The following is a 21,562-nucleotide window of genomic DNA, read 5'->3' on the forward strand; positions in this document are numbered from 1 at the left end:
TTTTTTCAACTCTCTCAAAATGGAATCTATTCCAAACATATATACCATGGTTCCTTACCTCGACGGGTACAAATATCTAAATTTCATATTTTTAGATACTTTTTCAGACCTATTGTCGATACTAAGTAGCAGCCAAAAATTTGTATCCATTTTTCATGATATTATGCATGGGTCAGATATATTATGGCGAATTCGTCAGATTCCATTGTGTCGGAATCTGATAAGTGAGATTCCGGATAATTGTTTCCATAATCTTCTTCTGTCCGAAGAAATGACTCATCGAAATAATGAGTTACTATTGATATCGACACATCTGAGATCGCTAAATGTTCAGGAGTTCTTCTATTCAATCCTTTTCCTTCTCCTTGTTGTTGGATATCTCGTTCGTACACATCTTCTCTTTGTTTCTCGAGTCTATAGTGAGTTACAGATAGAGTTCGAAAAGGTAAAATCTTTGATGATTCCATCATACATGATTGAGTTGCGAAAACTTCTGGATAGGTATCCTACATCTGAACTGAATTCTTTCTGGTTAAAGAATATCTTTCTAGTTGCTCTGGAACAATTAGGAGATTCTCTAGAAGAAATACGGAGTTTTGCTTTTGGTAGCAACATGCTATGGGGTGGTGGTCCCGCTTATGGGGTCAAATCCATACGTTCTAAGAATAAATATTGGAATCTCATCGATCTCATAAGTATTATACCAAATCCCATCAATCGAATCGCTTTTTCGAGAAATACGAGACATCTAAGTCATTATTTTGTATTCTTTTATATACAATAAATTAACCTACTTTTTTAACCTACTTTTTTGGAATTTCTTTTTAATATTTGCGGGTATCGGGTATCCACGGGTACCCGCAGTCTTTAAAAATATTTGTAAGTATTTTTCAAGCAGATATCCAACGAATAAACGAGCGAATAGTGAACAGATTTTTTTTGGCGGGTCGGGTTACGAATAGGCATTATCCGTGCCTGACCCGAACACTTGTCATCCCTACGCCCTGTTGTATCTATGTAATGAATATGTTTACATTTGTTATTTACATTTTTTTTCCCTTTCGGTTCATCTCAAAATTGTTAATTATATAAAAATACTTACATGAGATTTGGATTATTTTAACTAAAAAACTAACATGTCCTAAGTGACATGTATTACATTTTTTTTATCAAAGTTGTCATGACCTTACATGAGTTTCAAGAGTTTGACAACAAAAACAATCATTCCAAATCAAACTAGTTTTTTAATAAAATACTATTACTTTAATTTTTTCTCTCTTAACCCCATTTGCTTAACTATGTTTTATTTAAATCTTGTAAATAACTTGTTTTATGTTTAACTTGTTTAATTTAGGGTCTTTTATTTTGAAAGAAATTATCATTTCAATGTATTAAATTTTTTTTTTATTTAGAAAATCTAAAAACAGATTAGAAAAACAACAATAAAGAGTAAAGCATTTATAAGTCAAAACTAACAATCTAGAATGGTGGTAAACTTATCATGTATCAAGTTCATGAACCAGGTAGAATGTTTCTCTTTGAAAACAAGAAGGGAATAACTTAAAATGCAATGATAAACAACACACATTTTTTATGCATATAGATAAACTTAGAGCATCTCCAATTAGAGCAATTTAGGACTTAAAATATCATATCATAATCAAGTTGATTTAGTTATATTTTAATAGAAGAAATTATAAACAACTCATTGTTTTACATATTTATTTATTTATTTAAATAATATAATAAAAAGTGTGGAGATAGTTATTTTTATTAGTAAGTAACAATTACATGAAATAGGAAATTCTGATTTCTTTTATATTGTTCATATCAGACTTTGGTCTTCAAGATGAATCAACTTCTAGAGATCGACAAATATATATATATATATATATATATATATATATATATATATATATATATATATATATATATATATATATATATATATAGTTTATCAATATTTATGTAACTGTGATTACGAGCATTTTGGGTTCAATAATATAAGAAGAATTCTCGAAAAACTTTTGATTATGGAGAGAAACTTAACTTTTGACAATTTTTTTTAAGACTTATACACAATGATGGAAACAAAGTAGATAACCGTCAATTACTCACAATTGATGTTCATCAACTTCTATTTGAGATTTGAAACTAAAAAAAAAAAAAAGACAATATAGAGGTCTAAGCAATTTCAAAGTATATAATATATGCATTGTTGGATATGTAAGACCGAATTGGCTAAGTGATGCTCATTAGCGTTATTTGTTTTTCAAAAATGATATTAGGAGAATTTGTCTTATTATTACTTACTTGATACTTATTTAATAAATACTCATGATTTCTTTTACCCGTAAATATTCACACATACTTTTTTTTTTAAATGTTAGATTATTATATTATTTTAAAATATACAACCAAATAAAAAGAATGATCTTAAACTATAATCCAAATAAAAATATTAATATAAAGAAGGTAAATAACAAAATATAAATTTAAACAAATTAAATTAATTTTAATTTCATAAGTCAAAAAATATTTAAATATATAAAATTATTTGTATACAATTTTGTAATTGTTAATATTTTTCTAACTAATCTTTTAGATTTGGTCAATTGATTTCAAAAAATGGATAAAAATCACATGAATGGGGTATAATATTTGGTAAATAAATTTGGAATAAGTTTATTTTTATTATTTTCTTTTATAAAGATTATATTTAAAAAAAAATGATCTTTTAACTACTAAATTTTGACAATTTTCTCTTATAATTTTATGTGTCATCTTTTAAGTGGTTTTTTATTTTTTATTTTTTTCAGTTTCAATCTTTCAAAACCACTTAAAATTACACATCATGTTATAAGAGAAAATTATCAAAATTTAGTAATCCAAAATATTTTTAAAAAATGGCCTCTTGTCCAGTACCTTGTTTACTCCGATGCGTAAAAATATATTTGAATCATGACTCCAGTTATCTTTTAAGACACCCCTAATACAGCAATTGTCACTAATTGTTTGAACAGTCTAATTTATAAACACCATTCACTTTTTCTTTTTTTTTCTCTTTCTTCTTCTCTCAATTTAAACATTTATATACACTCACTCACTAGAATATCGTATTTTTATAAATTATCCTAAGAGATTAGTATGAATAAGATACACTCTTTGCAGTTACATGTCTATGCAGAAAAATAATAAATTAATTACTCTTCCATGTATGCAGTCAAACACTTAACATGAAAGGAAGAAGCGTGGTGGAAGGTTCACCATGACATGACTATGACGAAGAAATGAAATGTGCATTTCTTTCATCGTTGCTATCTTAACTTTCCAATTATATTCCTTTTCATTCTATTGTGCTTCTTCCACGTTCCTTCCAAAGTTTTTCTTTTCACGTTTTGGATAAGTTATTTCATTTCGTCCAAATTCTGCGTATATTCATTTATGCACTTCACTATCCACTGTTCCTACCATTAGTGTAAGAGAATGTATGGATCAGAATATTTATAAAAAATAATGAGATTTTCTTACAGTAGTCTTTTGTTTTTATTTTACTTACTTTACAACATTGTTTTTAAGATTTTCTTTTTAATGTAAGAAATTTATAATCTAAGCATTATATTAGAATTAAATAATCGTAATTTTAAAGCTCATAATTTCAACATTTAGGTTCTTAAATTCTAGAGTCACTCTTGTCAAATCCAAAACCACACCCTTTTCACACTCTTTTTATCATGTTAATGAAGCTTCCAATATTTATTACTTACTTTATTAGGCTGAACTTTGTTCGGTAAACTAAGGTGACCAAGCCAGCATCTGCTGCCGTGTGGAAAACTTCTCTTAAACTCATTCTTTCTCCTTTCACTCTCTGAAGTCTCCACTTTTGGAGGCAAATGAAATGGTGCTGGTCCTCTTCGGAATCTTGACCCAAAGGGGACTGCCAACATCTCACTTCTGTTAGATCAAAAGTTTCCTTTTGCACCAACCAGAGGTGAGTTTCACCCCCAAAAATCTCTCCTTTTTGTAGTTGTTCCTTTTGTATGAGTAAAGGGTGCATGCAACTGATCCCATATGATCCTTAATACGATTCCGGGCTTCTACACTTTCAGATTGTGATATGGATGACCAATTTGGACACTTTCTAGTCTTAATCTTATTTCCCGAAAACAAAATTTTGTTTCCATTACTAATTTTTAACCTTTTGTAGTTTTAAAAATTGACTTATCTGGTACGGGTTGATGGTTTCTGTTGGTATTTCTGAAAGTATAGAGATTTGGTATTGCCCCCAAAGACAAAAATTGAATTCATTTTGTATTTCACGAAAGCAAAACTTAGTTTCTGTTAGTATAAATGGTTAATTGGGCTACTTCCTAGATTGTGACTGGTTATCTGAATACTTCTGACTTGTTTAGCTTTTGCTGGTGGTAAAAGAGACATGGAACAGTGATTGAAAACATTTATATTTGGATTATCTAAAATTGGAGATGTCGATGACAGTGGGAATTAGGCTGACAAGGATGCTCTAGAAGGTGTTTGATGATATGGTTATTTGAAGCAAGTGTTTTTTTTTCTTTGTGAATTCAATTTGAGGATTCTTCGTCATATATATGTCTTTACATTAGATGCTGTGTTGCTTCTAAATGAATATAAAAATCTCAACATTCTCTTCTGAAAATGAAAATGCAGTACAGTCAGCAGCCATGAAGTGTTTTACATTCTCCTATGGAGAGAAGAAAGATGAGCCTAAAGGCTTGCGATCAACATCGGGCCGGTCGGAGAATTCCACGTGTGCTGATATTAGAAGATCTGGTTCTGAGTTAAATTCTCAGGAAGTTTCAGACAATGGCAGCACAGAATCTCTCAGGAGGAATGCAATACCCAGTTTGTCCCAGAGGTCCAGCAACCTCAGAGTGTTTACTGTTTCTGAACTGAAATCAGCCACAAAGAATTTCAGTCGCTCTGTTATGATTGGAGAAGGCGGGTTTGGGTGTGTCTACCTGGGATTGATCAAAAGTGTGGAGGTCCCCTCTGGAAGAATTGAAGTTGCAGTTAAACAGCTTAGTAAAAGAGGAATGCAGGTAAGAGTTTGGCTTCTGTTTTTATCTTAGGCCCTCTCCAATGTAGGGTTCATCTTATGATGTCTCATTTATTATGTGTGTTCCTATCATTTGTAAATCTTCTTGCATTTTTTGCCTCTGCAGAACACCCACAATCCATTTTTTTATTCTTATGATTCATAGTCTTGAATTTCATGTTACATTAACATACTCCTGTCTTAAGCCTGTGATCCTTGCATTGGAGATGCCCTTAGTAAAGGCATTGTCATGCACTAGTCTGTAATTAGTTTTCTCTGTGCTTTTTGATATCTCGAGGAGAGATATAATGTATATATTACAAGGGGTAGCAAACTAGATGGATTAGATAAATTTTATTTTGGATAATAATCGGTGGGATATAAAATTTCATTAAACCATTTTGATCCATTAAAAAATTACTTGAAAATCCGATCTCCTATCTGATCTACGATAAACTTTTACGATTACTTTTTAGAAAGTTTAAAGGAAATGTGGATGTTTGATATTTTCATTGCATACATCCGATGCACATGCTTAAAGTTAACTATAGAAGCCATGAAGAGTAACTTCTCTGTTGGATGTGAATTTGATGTGCGTTCCAAAACACACTAAGATGCTATGGTTGCTACTGAAGATATGAATTATTTGTTTCTATGTATTGTTTCCTCCGTTTTAAATTTTGGTACTCTACTTTTGGCTTGTAGGGGCACAGGGAATGGGTGACAGAAGTGAATGTTCTTGGTGTTGTTGAGCATCCGAATCTTGTGAAACTAGTGGGTTATTGTGCAGAAGATGATGAAAGAGGAATCCAGCGGCTTCTGATTTATGAATACATGCCTAACAGAAGTGTGGAACACCATTTATCCCACCGATCAGAGGCTCCTCTCTCATGGAGTAGGAGATTGAAAATAGCACGAGATGCAGCTCGTGGATTAACATACCTGCATGAAGAAATGGGTTTTCAGGTATAGGTTTGTGGCACAAGTTTCATAAATTCCTATTCAATTTAATAAGCCTTTCTCTACAAATCTTTCTCTGCACATTTATATAATCCACATCCCCAAAGGAAAAAGGTGAATTATTCTGTCCTCACCAAATAGATGCTAACATTATACTTTCCTCTCCCTCCCCCTATGACATGAAATGTGTTAGTCCATTTAATGCAAATAACTACTAATGAGTTCCCCAGGGACATTTTTCCTCTGTACAACTTCAGCTAGTTTTGAGCATCCTATCATTGATTTTACACAGACTTTAGGACTTCAAATAATGAAATGATGTTTTTAAATACCCTTGTTAATGACTTTGGAACTTAAAATCTTTATTTCATCTTCTAGCATTCCAGAGTCTACCTACTAAGCTAAAAGGCTGTTTGTTATCTGATACATTTTTTCATATATGGGAATCATGAATCGTAGGAATTATAATACTCATGAATGACTAAATTCTATTTGGTTAATAAAAAATATTGCTAGAAATTTTTAATTTATTACTGTGTTAAATGATGTAATAAGGCTAACATGGTGTTTTTGTCATTAAAATTTGTATTTAATTAAGAAAAGTTAGCTTCCTACCTTCTTTCGTAAGAATCTTTCTTGAGGGTGTTATTTTTTAAAGTAAACTAAACATACAAAATATAGTTTACCAATTTCAGAATTCACGGGAAACTAAAATTTTTCTTTCTACTCACAAAGATAGGAAAACTAGTTGTAAGAGGCTTGTTCACGTTAAAATAGACTAAAGCATAAAACATGTTAGTTTCTTGGGGAAGGCACTGTAATTTAATCATATCTCACGAGAGAAGTGTAATTTAGCTAGAAAAGAAGAAAGGTATCTCGGAGGAGTTAATTTGAGTACTTTGATCAATGTCATGTTTAATTTATATACTTGGTGCAGTTGATTAATGATATGCTAACTATGTACGCATAATGCAGATAATTTTCAGAGATTTCAAATCTTCAAATATCCTTTTGGATGAACAATGGAATGCAAAGCTCTCAGACTTTGGGTTGGCTAGGTTGGGACCATCAGATGGACTGACTCATGTCTCAACCGCGGTATGCCTATGTGTACTATTAATCTATGATTTTGTAAATAGATGTTGCTAACATTTGAAGACCGGTAATTGCCTTTAATCTTTTTAACTAATTATTCACATGAGAAAGTAGAGAAATTCAAAACAAGACTAGGGTAAATCTGTGTTGGCAATAATCCAACCACAATCTTTTAGTGACCAACCCATATGAAAAAAATAACTCATCAATCTTTAGTCGTCTGTAGATCTAGTGAGGCTGAATAAAGATTGTGTCAAATATGAAGTATAATAGAATGAATATTGATTCAGTTCTGAAAATCGTAAGAAAGTCTCTGTCAAAAATTGAGTTCATTTCTTGATTATTCTTACAAAATGATTAAGGCCTAACTCATGAGGCGAGGTTTATATCCATTTATATTCTGTATTTGACATTATTTGTAGTTGATACGAGATTTTAAGTTTTTTTCCAATACACTTTCTCACATCAGATACTATTGGACATCATATGTGTATAACATGGCGAGTAATCCTTTTAGATAGACTCTAATATAACAGATAAAGAAAGAAGAACCTTTATTAATTCTGAATGATGCAAAAGCTATCTTCTTAGGGTGAACAAAAGCTATCTATACCTGTACAGAAAAGCTACGAACATAGATTACAGTTAACTAACACTAGCACATAGTCAAGAAGCCAACTAATGACTATTTTGATACAAAATAAAACAGAAAACAAAAATTATAACAGCAAATAATGTATACTCAATCTAAATTCAGCTTTCATTTTATCACTGTTATTTCAACATGGGCATGCAGATATTTAAGTTACCCTTTTAGCACCCCTTTTGTTGTTCAAGTGTGTAGCATATTGCTCAACAGCACCAAACCATAAAAAACTGGAATCCATGACTCTATATTACTTGTGTTCATATGGCTGCCTATGCTTGTCAGGTTGTGGGAACAATGGGATATGCATCTCCAGAATATGTTCAAACTGGACGTCTAACATCAAAGAATGATGTGTGGAGCTACGGTGTCTTCCTTTATGAACTCATCACCGGTAGGCACCCTATAGATCGAAATCGCCCCAGAGGTGAGCAGAAGCTCTTGGAATGGATAAGGCCATACCTATCAGATGGGAGGAAATTTCAACTGATATTAGACCCAAGACTTGATAAGAAACAAATCTTCAAATCGGCCCAGAGACTTTCTATGATAGCAAACCGATGCTTGGTAAAAAATCCAAAGAATCGCCCAAAGATGAGTGAGGTATTGGAAATGGTGAATGGGATGGTAGAATCATCCTCATCCTGTTCCAGTCCACAATTGCCCTTGAGGAGTGTGTCAAGAGTGGAAAGTTCCCAGGATACTGAAACAAATAACAAGAAACGGACCATGGATCAGAAGCCTGGAGAAAGTAATTGGTTTGCTAGGATGTGGAGACCAAAGCTTGTAAGAACATGTTGATTATTGCAATTTAAAACCATCAAGCCTGAGAAAAATTTCTTCATGATCAGGGAAGAGCTCATGCTTGATATGGTGTCTCCATCCATGCTGTCATAACATAAATACTGTGTGCAACTTCTCTCTTGATAGGATGTGTATAAATCTGCCATCACATACTACTTACCAAGTACCATAGCTGTTTCTTTCTTGTCAAGTTATTGAGGAAATTTTCTGCGATGATTTGTGAACCTAAGGAGAGACGACAGGTTTCTGATGTAAAATAGTTTAGCTATAGAGTTTTAAATTAATCTTGAGCCTCATCTTGTAATTTTACTCCTTCTAATAGAGGTCCCTGGAAGTTCTGCAGTGTCTGAAACAAATGCATAAAATGCATGAATGATTCTTGCCTAAGATCACAAGCCAAGAAATTAATTCCTACTTGGAAATCACCTTATCCTTGAGTTTCTTTGGTTGAACTGATATAGGTTTAAAATTACGTGAACTTGTGATTGTTGAGATATTATGTGCTCTTAAAAAAATGTACGAATGATTATTATGATAGTTTATTTATATAGGTTGATTTTGTCTGTGTAAGATTTTCATATTATTACCAAATCATCATGTAATAATGTCACAATCAATGGTACCAGACTTAAAACCAAAGTCAAAAAGGGTTTCATTGCCTTTCTGACATTAATATCGTCTAAACCTCAAGCAGCAACATCCAGCCATTGGTAAGTCATAAGGGTGGGATTTATATGTAAAATGACCCATCATTGAGAATGAATAAGTTATTTGCTTTGCTCATAATCCTAAGCTTTAAGAGAGGCTATTGAGGATAAGAAGACTTGATAAAAAAACAAGTGATCAAATTAATCATACTGGAACCATGCTATGATTGGTGAAGAACTGATGCATATTTTACAATGGCATGTTGTGGCAGAAAAGTGCAGCCTTTTTATCTGCTCTTAGAGATGTGTATAAATCTGCCATGTGCCAGCATATGCAACTTGTGAATTAGCATAGGTGCTGCTTCTGTGTTGTCAAGGCAATTGAGGAAATTGATTATGAATCTCGTGGGAGACTATAGCTTTCCATGGAAGACACTGTAGGCATCTTGGCTGATACTAGTGGTGCTTCTATCTGTTCTACTTTTTAGAGAAACCATAATTGCTGAAAAGTAACCACTCAAGAGAAAATGGTTGCAAAAGTCTAGCTATATTTTTAAACAAATCTTCATCAAGATATTCTGGTTTTACTACTTCCATGAGAGTTCTCTACAGCTTTTGCAGGGTCCTACATGCATAAACAGATTTCATTTTAATGTTCTCAACACAAATATACACATTTCCCTAATAAATGTATAAACATTTCCCTACAAGCCATCAAAGTTTACACCAACTTAATTTTTTTTTTTAATTTAAATGTTTCATAAATTGAATTAAATAGTTCATGAATAACTTTTTTTATACCTTTATATGCGAATAAAGTAATCACACACCCTTATGTTTATTTAGCAAGTACTATTAGAATAATCTTTTGAGGTAGCTTATTAGTTTAATAATATGTTTGGATAAATTTTCTATAATTGTTAAAAGGGTAATAAATTAAAGCTGGTTTATATATGATGTTAATACATAGATAATTACACTGACTTTTCTATGTATACAATTTAACTTATCTATAAATTAAAATTTATCTTTGTCAATTTCTTAAACGAAACTCCTTAGAGAAATAATTATTAACCCTTAAAAAAAATCGTAATTTTAATTTATACAAAAATCTATGTTATTCTCTCTTTTTTTTTTAAATTACTTGAAAAATAAGTTATTTTTAAAAACATTATCTGATCATGTATGTCCTGTCACTTTAAGAGAAATAACCATGACAACGCGGTTATTTTGATTGCTTAATATTATGACTTTTTACTTTGCTTTTTTGGGATAAAAGAAAAGGAAAAAGAAAAGTGCTTTTCCTTTCATTTTCCATGGGGAAACAGTTGTGCTAAAAAAGAGAGCTAAACTCTAGTTAAAATGTAAAAAAAAAAAAATAAAAATTATACGTAAGAATTCTTAGTTTTTGAATTTTGTAGTTTAAGACAAGTTTTTCTTATTATATTATTTTCAAAAATTTTATTTCATTTTATTTGAAACGTATAAACAATGATGAATTTGATTGAATGCAATTGTAATCGGATTGAATTGAACGTATCGATTTGCACTCGTCATTGCATATGTGATTCTTCCGTGGACGTGATTAGAATTAGAAGTGTGTCTTACAAGTTGCAACAATAATCCAATTCTTTGAATTATATGACATACTAACTTTGACGTTAAGATTTTAGGATGCTTGCACTGACTTTTTGATACGTTTAAAAAAGGGCAACAAGAAGGAAAAAACATATGAGATTGAGAGCGACACGAGGAGAAACAACAAATATTTGGCTATTACAACTATAACGTATTATCAAATTACACCATATGCTCTGTGTGACATAGAGGCGGAACTTAAAAAAATGGGATAGACCTAGGAATGTAAAAAATATTCGTATCCACGGGCACAGGTACCTTTGGATAAAATTCGTAATAGATAGGAAATAAATATTAAAAATGGATACATGTTATCCGCAGGTACGGGTATCATAGTATCCCTACTCGTGGATACTCATACCCGCTAAAATTTAATTCACAAAAATACCCTTATATATATACATATATATATATATATATATATATATGTGTGTGTATATATATATATATATGTATATATATATATATTAGTAAAAAATATTTTAACTTAATTTTTTCTAAATTGCACATCTTGTCTTCTGTCTTCATTCTTCCCGTTTCAAGTATTAGTACATTGTCTTCTTCCAAGTACATCTCTTGACATTCTTCTCTTTCCCTTCTTTGAAATTAGGCATATACATCAAATTCTATATAAATCGTGACTGGGCATATACATTAAACCCTATATAGATAGTGACGTTTATGATATGCTTGTTGTCAAATGATGAAATCAAAATAAGAATACTTGACTCGTGACAGTTAAGGTTTATTATTTGATTATTTTTCATGAATCAATTGAAGAAAATGAGTTTATTGATTAAAGTACTAATTAAAGAATCTCCATAGTATTGAACGTCATTTTATTATTTATTTTTATAATTGTCTGGACTTGTATGGACTTGAGTTTATTTGAACTTTATTTAAAATTTAGGACAGTAATATATTTTATTTTATTTTATTTGAATTTGTGATTAAATATTTATTTTTTAAATAATTTTGTAAATACCCACGAATATCCGTGAATACCCGCGAATATGAAAAAAATAGACGGGTACCCGTATAACGGATATCTAACGGGACATATATTTATCCAGTGGGTAAGGTACGAGGGAGCTAGTATCCGTACCCTACCAGCCTCATTGACATCCCTAGATAGATCCATTATTTTCAAACTTTTTTTTTTTAAATAGAGTTAAAAGTTAGTTTTATTAACTATTAAGGAGTGTGCAGATGTTCAAGTAAAAGTGGTGAAGCAAGATAAATTAGCTCAAACTACCTAAATTTAGAAATTTTGTATAAAATTTAAACAATATTAGGTTTAATTTGAGTATATTATTTTAACTCTTCAATTTTATCGGTTAAAATCCTCAAATAATAATGTAAAATACAAAATAAAACTTTCATGCTCCACAAATATTTAACCGTTTTGCATGTTTCAATCCATTAAATAGTCTCGCCAGTTAAGGACAATTTATATTGTACCTTATTATTTTAACTCTCCGAAATAGTTTTTAAAGATAAAACCGTAATAATAGTTTCAAGTTTTAAAACAACCGATATATCATATCTAACTATTAACCTTGACAATGTTATATAAATGAACTAAATATCATAATACTATAAAATAAATAAAATTTATTCAATTTTCTTTACCAAATCTTATTAACTATTTTACTTTGATTAAATATTTTAAACCCCAAATATTTTAGGGTTAGGTCTTGACATTTACGATTTGTCGTTTTTTTTGGTTGATTTTTTATATATAGATTTAGAAAAAAAAAAAAGTAGTCGGATAAGATTGAAATCAATCGTTTACAATCCCACGAGGAAATAAGATATAAGGGCTACAAAACTCACAAATAGATTAAATTATCAAACACTTTTACTTAGTTCAAATAAATTTAGTGATAGACTCAAAGTCAATCACGTCTTAGATTGATCAATTGTAACAACTAAAACTAAAGGTAATATAATTGTTAGATTAATAGAATTTATAGGATAGGATATGAGTACAAAGAGTTTAAAGTTAATAATTTAAGTAACTGTTAGAAAGGTCATAGTTAAAAAACATGACAAAAGACATAAATTAAATAGGAAAATTTGATGAACATGAAAAAAAATTTCAAAAATAGTAAAAGTAGACATAAAAGATAAGTGAGACAACATATTTTGAGTATTCTGATTTATTGGATTTTAAACCTTTCGGCTAGACCATAAATAAAATAACATTATTTTTTACTAAAAAAATATTTATTGAATGCTATAATATTTAATATTTTGTAAGTTTTTTTAATAAAAATTTGAATTTCCTGTTAATTATTTTATGAGTTTTGTAAAGTCACACCAAATATTTATAAGCAAATTTCTACAAAATATAAACAATTAATATCGAAGAGATTGATTTTTCAAATCTAGAAATTGTCGAAATGAGTTTTGTTTTTCTTGAAAAGGTTTTTGCTTTTATACGTCTAAAAATCGAATGTATGAGAATAATATGTTTAAATATCTAACTATTAATAATTGTGTTAGATTTTTGTTTCTTACATAAAATATTTAATATGCTTTTTTTATTATTATTTAAGCTTAACAAAGACCAAAAGCTTACAAGAAATGTATTGAAATTAATTTGATGTTCCTTGTTGCATGGTATTCCGCTTGCCAACTCAGACCTTAAGATAAAAACAAGTTTCTTTCATAGGAAACCATTTTTCAAACTGCTTGAAGTTAAGAGAAAGAAAATATTACTTGTAAGTTAGAAAGTCACATATAAAATTGAATAACAGCATAAATATTAAAGAAATGAACAAAAAGTAGTAACTTCTCATTTCCATCTCCAACGTTTTGTATAATTCCATGAAGTTAGTAATTGCAATAGTTAAATTGTAGTAACTAATATTTTCTACGTGACCACCATAAATATTTGTTGTTGTTGTTGTAAGATAGTTGATGAAATAGACTCAAATTATATAATGCAGATAAAGTAAGAAAAAACTGTAAAGGAACAAAATTAAATTAATAAAAATTATGATAAGTAATTAAAAACATGATAAAGCCAAACTTCTAAAATTCTCTACAATTCCGATTCATTAACATTATTAACCAAAAGTTTCTTTTACTTAACTATAATAGGATAGGATACAATGTCAATCAAATTGATATCACAGACGGGATATATATACCATAGTATTTGTATATATGAATATTTGTATCCGCTATACTTTAATTTAAATTAAAAAATAAAAATAAAAAATCACATGATTAAAATATTAACTCATTCATTTTGAATGATTTTTTCATTAATTGATTTTAATAAATTTCTATTTTTTTATAAACAGTTAACAAATACTATTTAAATTAGATATTTGCATCTTATTTCGTACCCGCACAAATATGAATACAAAACGGATTTATCAATCACATAAAATAAAAAAACCAATAATTATATAATTATATACTACCCCCTCCATTTATATTCCTGGTCTTAACCATTTAGTTTTATTTTGGTAAAAAAGAAAATTCATGGGTACAATTTTAGTACACAGAAACTAAAATAAAACTATATATTGCAATAAAACATGAGTGCGTCATCTCGTACTGAATTTCTGCTGTTGGGTCCTCATTTTCAAATGATTTTTCTAAGAAAATAATTTTATTTGCTTAAAAGCTTCAAGGGAAAGCAACTCTTTCTGAATTCTTGTTTTTCTTTTCTTCCAAATAATTGCTAAAGATACTATAAATTATTTATCTTCAAAATAAAAAATATATATTGTATTTAATTATATTATGAATAAAATCTTTTCACTTTCTTTTTCCGGATTACGTTTTACGAACAATAGGTATACAAAAGTTTGAAAGTAGTGTGCTAGATCTTCGGCATCCAAATGGAAGACTGAATTTCAGAAAAGAAGGGAGAGAAAGGTAAAAGAAAATGAAAAGTCTATTTATTTATTTGAAAACAAATTTCTGAGAATACTGCACCAATCAGAGACGTTGATTCTCTGTCTTTTTCACAGAGCAACAGATCTGAACCGTCCTTTTCTTTCTACAGTCTCAGATTCGATCCACACCCAGCCCCACCCCTTAATCAACGGTCATTAGTACAGAAATTTCCCCAAGATCCCCGACACACGAAGAGCATCACCGTTCGGAGATTTCCAGGATCGAGGATCATGGGTGTGATCAATACACAAAAATAGAAACAGTAGTACAATTAAACACAACATAAGTAATAAACGAACGTGTTCGACCTTTAACGGCGTGGCGAACCGTATATAAGCGCGTCAGCGTGAATTGGAGTGCGCCTTTTTTTTATTTAATTAATTTCAATATATATTTCCCTCTTCGTATCATAAATATTCATTCAATTCAATGCATCCATCGTCGTCATCTATTACGATTGTACCTTCCCTATGTGAACAGTGATTTCACCTCAACAACCCCTTTTTTCCTTCTTCTCTTCTCTGCGCTTTCTCAATTCAGTTGGCGCTGAATCGAAGGTGGGGAACTTCTTATCTCTCTTCTTTTTCATCACCCACTTCCATTGTGCTTTTCAATTTCTAGTTCACTTTATTTTTCAGTGTTTCCTTCTCTGCATGTTACTGGATTGGATTACTTAGCGTGGAACATATTTGGGTTTCTTTAGTTTTAGATTGGTGTAAGCGGTAATCTCGAGGTGTAGGGTAATAGTTGTTTGATCTCCCAATAATGAATGGTGAATATGGAAGAATGTTTATACTTTTGTGTTGTGATTTTTTATTTGTGACGCATAAGATCCTCGAAGGAGGCGCATTTTGATTCGTTCAATTGAAAAGGAGAGCAAAGTGTACTGTTTTTTCCTTTGATGATTTAATAATATTGGGTGGTGTTCAAAGTTGAAAGTTGAAAGTCATTATCATATATAGTTTTATAGTACTTTTATGAACGATTCCAATTAGTTAACTTCTTATTGACCAATGCCTGGGAAGCTGTCCTTGCGGGATTGTATATTACTATTGGAGTTTAACGTGGAAAATGCTTTCAGTTGGGTTTTTTTACAAGGGGAATATTGTATACTTTCTTGGTATTGCATTGATTTGCTTAGCTTTTCTTCACTACTTGCATTGATTTGCATTAATCTAAGTTTATGTGTATAGGTGGGTTCTTTCTGGTTTGGAATCATTTCAACTTTGTCAGCAGAAAAGGCTTTTGGCTCCTTGTCATGATTAATGTTTAGAGATGGTTTTGTATGAGCATTCAGATGTTTTTCAGTGGGGTCTTAATCTTCTTGATGGTGACCCTGCTTATGGTCCTGGATACTATGGCAACATAATTCAACATGATTCTGGAGACATCTATAATGGACACTACTTCCATAGCCATTATGATAATGAATGTAACCATGTAGAGAATGATGAGATCATTGCCCGTACACTTCAAGAAGAGTTTTCACAGCTAGAGATTGCTGAATCTTCTGGATATTTTCAGCAAGGTGAACAACAGTTCCATGTTCCTGAGACTCAGCCTGCATATGATTGGCATAACTCTTCAATGATGAACTACTGTTCGGGAGGTATCATTCAAGATGTAAACTTATTTTTCTTTGGTATATTTGGGATTTATTTATCTTTTTACTGGGTATTGGTTTATTCAATTAAATATTTTGCACATGCAGATCATGATTATGCTCAAGAAGGAGTTGGTGATGGAGAACCCTCTAGTTCATGTTCTAGTCCTTGTGAAACAGAGGAATATTCATTGGAGCTAACTGACAATTATCCACTTGATGATGAAGTTGGGAGGAGATTGAGTCAAATGATACCGATTCCCGTATGTTAAGCCTCCTTTGCTTCTGTAGATTCACTTTTGGATCAGCTATTGAAGCAATAAATATATATATATATATATATATATATATATATATATATATTTATGCCTTTTAATGCTCATTAGGTACCAAGAAGCTAATTCACTGTGTTGTACTTTTGTCAACTTATAGTGATCTTTTTCTAGTCCACATTTTCATTTTACCAAATTAATTGGTATTTATAGTAAGAAAGTCATAATAAATTATCGGTTGTTGAAAGTCTGAAATATTTAAGTCCTACAGAGCATTATTTTTCATGCTAATTGATGAGTGAAGCAACTTCTGGGTTAAGTCATCTACCATACAGTGGTCTATTCAGTAGAACAAAATAGATGCTGAATTTATCTAGTTTTCTAACAATGTGGCTTCACAAGCACTCACTTTTAGAAGTTTTAACTTTTTTTATTTTTCCTTTTTCTTTGTAATGATGAATTTTGTCCCTTCATTGGCAACCTGCTGCTTTTCACTTGTAGTATGATTTTAAGAAAGTTCATTTCTTTGGATCAGTTGTAAGACTTTTGTATTTGAATGCAGTGCTTAAAATGCCTTCGTTTTCTTGTTTAGCATGTTCCAAAAATTAATGGTGAAATTCCTTCAATTGACGAAGCAACTTCAGATCATCAAAGGCTTCTGGATAGGTATTAGTCACAAAAACTTAATATAATTGCTAAAATGTGAATAATTTTTCTCCAGTAACTGAGTATTCACTATTTTCTTTGTTGTTTTTTTTTGGTCATGTGCCACTTTTGCTTCTTTTCTGTCATTCAAGCTTTAGCTATTGTCACATATGGGCTTCATTTCAAATTGTTTTGTTTTTGAATTTTGTAAATAAATTAATGGTTAAAATATTATTGGTTGCATACATTTTTTTTTATCTGATGTACTTTTGACATGCCAAACTAAGCTGTCAAAATTTCAAACAGATTGCAGTTATATGACTTTGCGGAGAACAAAGTACAAGGCGACGGTAATTGTCAGGTGTGTCACTCATATTTATTCGATTCTAATGTTCTGAAAATCCATTGGCTAGAGTAGATTTCATTTGTTTTAGAATGTAATTATTGAGAAATATCTATTATTTTAATATGATTACGACATTATACTGAATATCAGTTTTCAAACGGGTTAGTTTTCCATTTCTGAAGTCATTTGTTGGAGGTTTCTGGGTCTTCTATTGTTCACCATCCTCATATTTCATTTCTAACCTAGTATCCACAAACACAAAGCCTCAGATTTTGAGCAGCCAAAGCCCAATACAGTTATGCTCTTACATTGGATGAGCTACACGTAACTACTTGCTCAACCTACCTTGAAAACTTTCCTAATCACATAAAAATAATTTATATTTTTCTGCTGTATCAATAGTTAGAGTACTTTATAGTTTTCATGTAATTTCCTCATGATTATTCCTCTCTAGTTCCGAGCACTGTCTGATCAATTGTATCACGCACCTGATCACCACAAGTTTGTGAGACGACAAGTTGTCAATCAGGTTTGTTGCTTGCTGTATTATGTTTCGCTTTTCTTTTATGCCTATCAGGCTTATAATATCTGCTAATGGTTTTGTGCAATTATTCTCGGATTCTTACTTTAGTTGTGTTTTTAACCAGCTTAAATCTAATCCAGAGATTTATGATGGATATGTTCCCATGGAGTACGATGATTATTTGGACAAGATGTCTAAGTAATAATCTCCCTCTCTCTCTCTCTCTCTCTCTCTTTATATATATATATATATATATATATATATATATATATATATATATGAGTAGTTTGCGTTTTGTTAACTGACAGACCCTTTTGCTTGGTTTTATCATAAATGGAACTAGGAGTGGCGAATGGGGTGATCATGTTACTCTTCAAGCAGCTGCAGATTCGGTATGACTGCAACCTATTACTCTTCCATGTATACTTTTCTGTCGCACTTCTCTGGTCCGATTATTATTCAATTCTCTGCACAAAGACAAAATGTTTGGTTATGGACAACCTAGCTACTGTATCTGCTTATAAAATGATTCATTTGTCGGATGTTCTTATAGTGTGAATTGTCATACCCTTTCATATTAATAGGGTTTTAATGAATAGAGTCTGTCAATGTGAGTTTGTAATATTTAAAAAATAAAAGATGAATGTTAAGAGTGTGTATATATATCATTTGAGGCATTGTCTGGTAGAGTTTGTTAATCTTTTCGCCATTTTTAGTTTTCCATAAATTACATTTTGTTTCTGTAGACATTGTCAATGCAAAGTTTACAGTAATATTTGGAATTGGCTATGAAATTATATGTCCTTTTAGTTGTATTATTGTATTTGATTTTCTTCTTTCTTTTTCCTCCAGTATGGTGTAAGAATATTTGTGATGACTTCTTTCAAGGACACCTGTTGCATAGAGATACTTCCTCATTTTGAGAACCCAAAAGGAGGTTGGTTTTCTTCAAGAGTCTGGGAAAGGATTCTCCTTTAACTTTTTTTTTTTTTTTTCTAAATATTGATTCCTCGCTCTCATCTTTTTAATCCTTTTCTTTTTCTTCCTTTGATTTGTTCACCTCACATTATTTCTTGAATCTTTCTGAACCTTGATCATAATTTAACTTCATCCTTTTTTCCCTTTCAAGGGAATGTTGTGCATGCTTTTACCAAGATTCTATAACTTCATCTGTTTCTATTGTATTGGAAATCTTCAAGATATTTGTTTCAAATAATTTGTCATACTCACAAATTGTGATAATTATTTTTTGTCGTGTGCCATTAGTAGTTTTTGCATTTTTCATCATATGAACAACTTGGCTAATTTGTCTGTTTTGTTGCAGTGATTTTCCTGAGTTTCTGGGCAGAGGTGCACTACAACTCCATTTATCCCCAAGGAGGTATTTTTCATATTTTGCATTTCTCAAACAAGCTCCGAAATTATTTGAACACTTGATTGGAGTTTGTTCGAATAGATTCTCTTGAAGCTTCTTTGTGTTTGAAAAAATTTACTCTGACTACCTTAATAAAATTTAAGGTTGGATATATGTATATATTATTGATGACATGTTTATTTATTTGTCAAAAAGTTTGGTTATTATTTTTTGGCTAATCCTGTGTATGTTTTTCCATGGTGATCCAGATATACCATCAAATGAATCTAGAAAGAAGAAAAGGTGGTGGAGCTTTGGCAGCAAGCATTAGAGTCTTAGCTGAGCCAGTGAGCACACACCATTTTGAACCTGTACAATTTTCCTTCTCCAGGAATGAATTTATATCTCCATATTTTAGCTGCTTATTTTTTATAATTAATTTCATTTACCTCTTCTATTAATTATAATCATAAATTTGGGTCTGCTCACTTCACACAGTTGCATTCCAGTGACATTTTGGATGCTTTGGCCAAGAAACTAAACTTTATACATAAAAATGATTATACTTTAAAGTAGATACGATGAATGGTTGCTTTATACAAGTGTTTCCATCTTGATTAGCCTTGGGAAAGTGTGAGTAAGTTGATTTTGAAATATGTTAATTATGTTAAAAAAATCATTTTAAAAGCAAGTTATAAAAGCTTGGGATAATAATTCTTCTATCCAATATTAGACATGTTTATAGACATTCTTAGTGATCAAGAGTTGAAAGGTGAACATCTTCCTATTCTTGAATGGATAGTTTGAGACTATATTTCATAAACACTTAGAAAATAAATTAATATAAAATGTATCGACCTGCTTAAAAAGGCTAAAATAAGCTTATACAATTCATTTATCTATAAGTTATATTGCTTAATTTCTTCGAAAGTTAGAGATGTATAAATTAACGGCTTAATTAATTATGATAAATTTTAATATTTTTAACAATCTTTATTGCGTACTAAAAAAAATTTTGTTTTTTAATTGAATTTTTATCGATTAATTTTTTAAGTGGGTTATGTGATTAATATAAAGTGATATTTTAAGTAATTTTAATTATTTTAATTGAAAATGTGTTGAATAAATGGTGGTGATGGAGATAATCTCTTAATCGTTGTAGGTGGATGTGGAAGTCATACGAAAACATGATCATTTTATTATATATCACGTTTTTAATTGGAGCAATAAAAATTATATGATGTTTTACATTTACTGCAATATTCATTTTAGATTAATTATAGAACTTTATATTTGTTATGAAGATAAGATAAGAGACGCATTAAACAGTTAAAAGAAAAATTAAACAAATATAATATAAATATTTTGAGTATTTAATATAAGAAAATTTGATAAGAACACAGTTAAAAATAATAAAATTTATGAGAAATTTGAAATTTAAGCTTATATTAATTTATGAGATAAGTGCAATTTTTTTAACTTCTAAATGTTTATGAAAATTTCATTTACACGAAACTAAGATAGATTAGTTAAATTTTCTATTGGAAGTGAGATAATGAAATTATTCATTAGAACACACGCAGAAATGATTTTACATTAAGGACTAATAAAAGAACTGATAATTAATATGCATTTCAAAAAGCTTATTAGCCCATAAAACGAGCTTGTTATATATTTGAGTATTGTTGGTGGTAAAAATTAGTGAAATGAAATATTAATAACAAGGAACGGTTACAATACATGAATGAAAGAATTTAAATAAGTTTGAACTTGTAAATAAGAGCAATAATGTACATTAAATAAAATATTTTTGAACTTGTTTAAAAAGTTTAAACAATCATACTATAGAAATGTAGAGAGTTATTTATTTAATAATATAATCCGACAAAAACATAATGTGATATATATCATAAATTTGTTTGAGTTTTATTTCGTAAAGTTGAGTATTCATATATTTTTAACAATCAATCTCTATAGAACTATAGAAAAAATTTATTGATTAGACTTTTTTTCCACTCAATTTCGAACTATCCGAAG

At 30.2% G+C, this 21,562-nt stretch overlaps 2 protein-coding genes across 3 annotated transcripts; both read left to right on the plus strand.

Moving 5' to 3' along the window:
• Window positions 1-3,708: 3,708 nt before the first annotated feature.
• On the plus strand, window positions 3,709-9,135 carry LOC114187162 (serine/threonine-protein kinase PCRK1-like). Of its 2 annotated transcripts, none has more exons than XM_028075320.1 (5): window positions 3,709-3,991; window positions 4,687-5,078; window positions 5,780-6,040; window positions 7,010-7,132; window positions 8,061-9,135. In XM_028075320.1, exons 2-5 carry the CDS (start codon window positions 4,701-4,703, stop codon window positions 8,574-8,576), a joined length of 1,278 nt encoding a protein of 425 aa, XP_027931121.1. In that variant the 5' UTR covers window positions 3,709-3,991; window positions 4,687-4,700; the 3' UTR covers window positions 8,577-9,135. The 2 variants fall into 2 exon arrangements, with proteins under 2 accessions (XP_027931121.1, XP_027931130.1); XM_028075329.1 differs by having other exon boundaries at window positions 3,774-3,991; window positions 4,692-5,078.
• A 5,949-nt stretch (window positions 9,136-15,084) lies between these two features.
• On the plus strand, window positions 15,085-20,100 carry LOC114171481. The gene is made up of 11 exons (XM_028056487.1): window positions 15,085-15,339; window positions 15,976-16,391; window positions 16,494-16,648; window positions 17,250-17,323; window positions 17,609-17,663; window positions 18,103-18,177; window positions 18,296-18,369; window positions 18,515-18,563; window positions 19,024-19,108; window positions 19,496-19,552; window positions 19,795-20,100. The coding sequence occupies exons 2-11, from the start codon at window positions 16,058-16,060 to the stop codon at window positions 19,854-19,856; spliced, it is 1,020 nt and encodes a 339-aa protein (XP_027912288.1). The 5' UTR covers window positions 15,085-15,339; window positions 15,976-16,057; the 3' UTR covers window positions 19,857-20,100.
• Window positions 20,101-21,562: the final 1,462 nt, after the last annotated feature.

This window comes from Vigna unguiculata, chromosome 1, assembly GCF_004118075.2.
Source record: "Vigna unguiculata cultivar IT97K-499-35 chromosome 1, ASM411807v1, whole genome shotgun sequence".
In the NCBI taxonomy this organism is placed as follows: Eukaryota; Viridiplantae; Streptophyta; class Magnoliopsida; order Fabales; family Fabaceae; genus Vigna; species Vigna unguiculata.

Coding starts and splice junctions, on each gene's coding strand:
- LOC114171481 (XM_028056487.1), top strand. CDS start 16,058: ATGGTTTTGTATGAGCATTCAGATGTTTTTCAGTGGGGTCTTAATCTT. Junction 17,664..18,102: donor AAGGCGACGGTAATTGTCAG/GTGTGTCACTCA, acceptor ATTCCTCTCTAG/TTCCGAGCACTGTCTGATCA. Junction 19,109..19,495: donor TTTTGAGAACCCAAAAGGAG/GTTGGTTTTCTT, acceptor GTTTTGTTGCAG/TGATTTTCCTGAGTTTCTGG.
- LOC114187162 (XM_028075320.1), top strand. CDS start 4,701: ATGAAGTGTTTTACATTCTCCTATGGAGAGAAGAAAGATGAGCCTAAA. Junction 5,079..5,779: donor TTAGTAAAAGAGGAATGCAG/GTAAGAGTTTGG, acceptor TTTGGCTTGTAG/GGGCACAGGGAATGGGTGAC. Junction 6,041..7,009: donor ATGAAGAAATGGGTTTTCAG/GTATAGGTTTGT, acceptor CGCATAATGCAG/ATAATTTTCAGAGATTTCAA.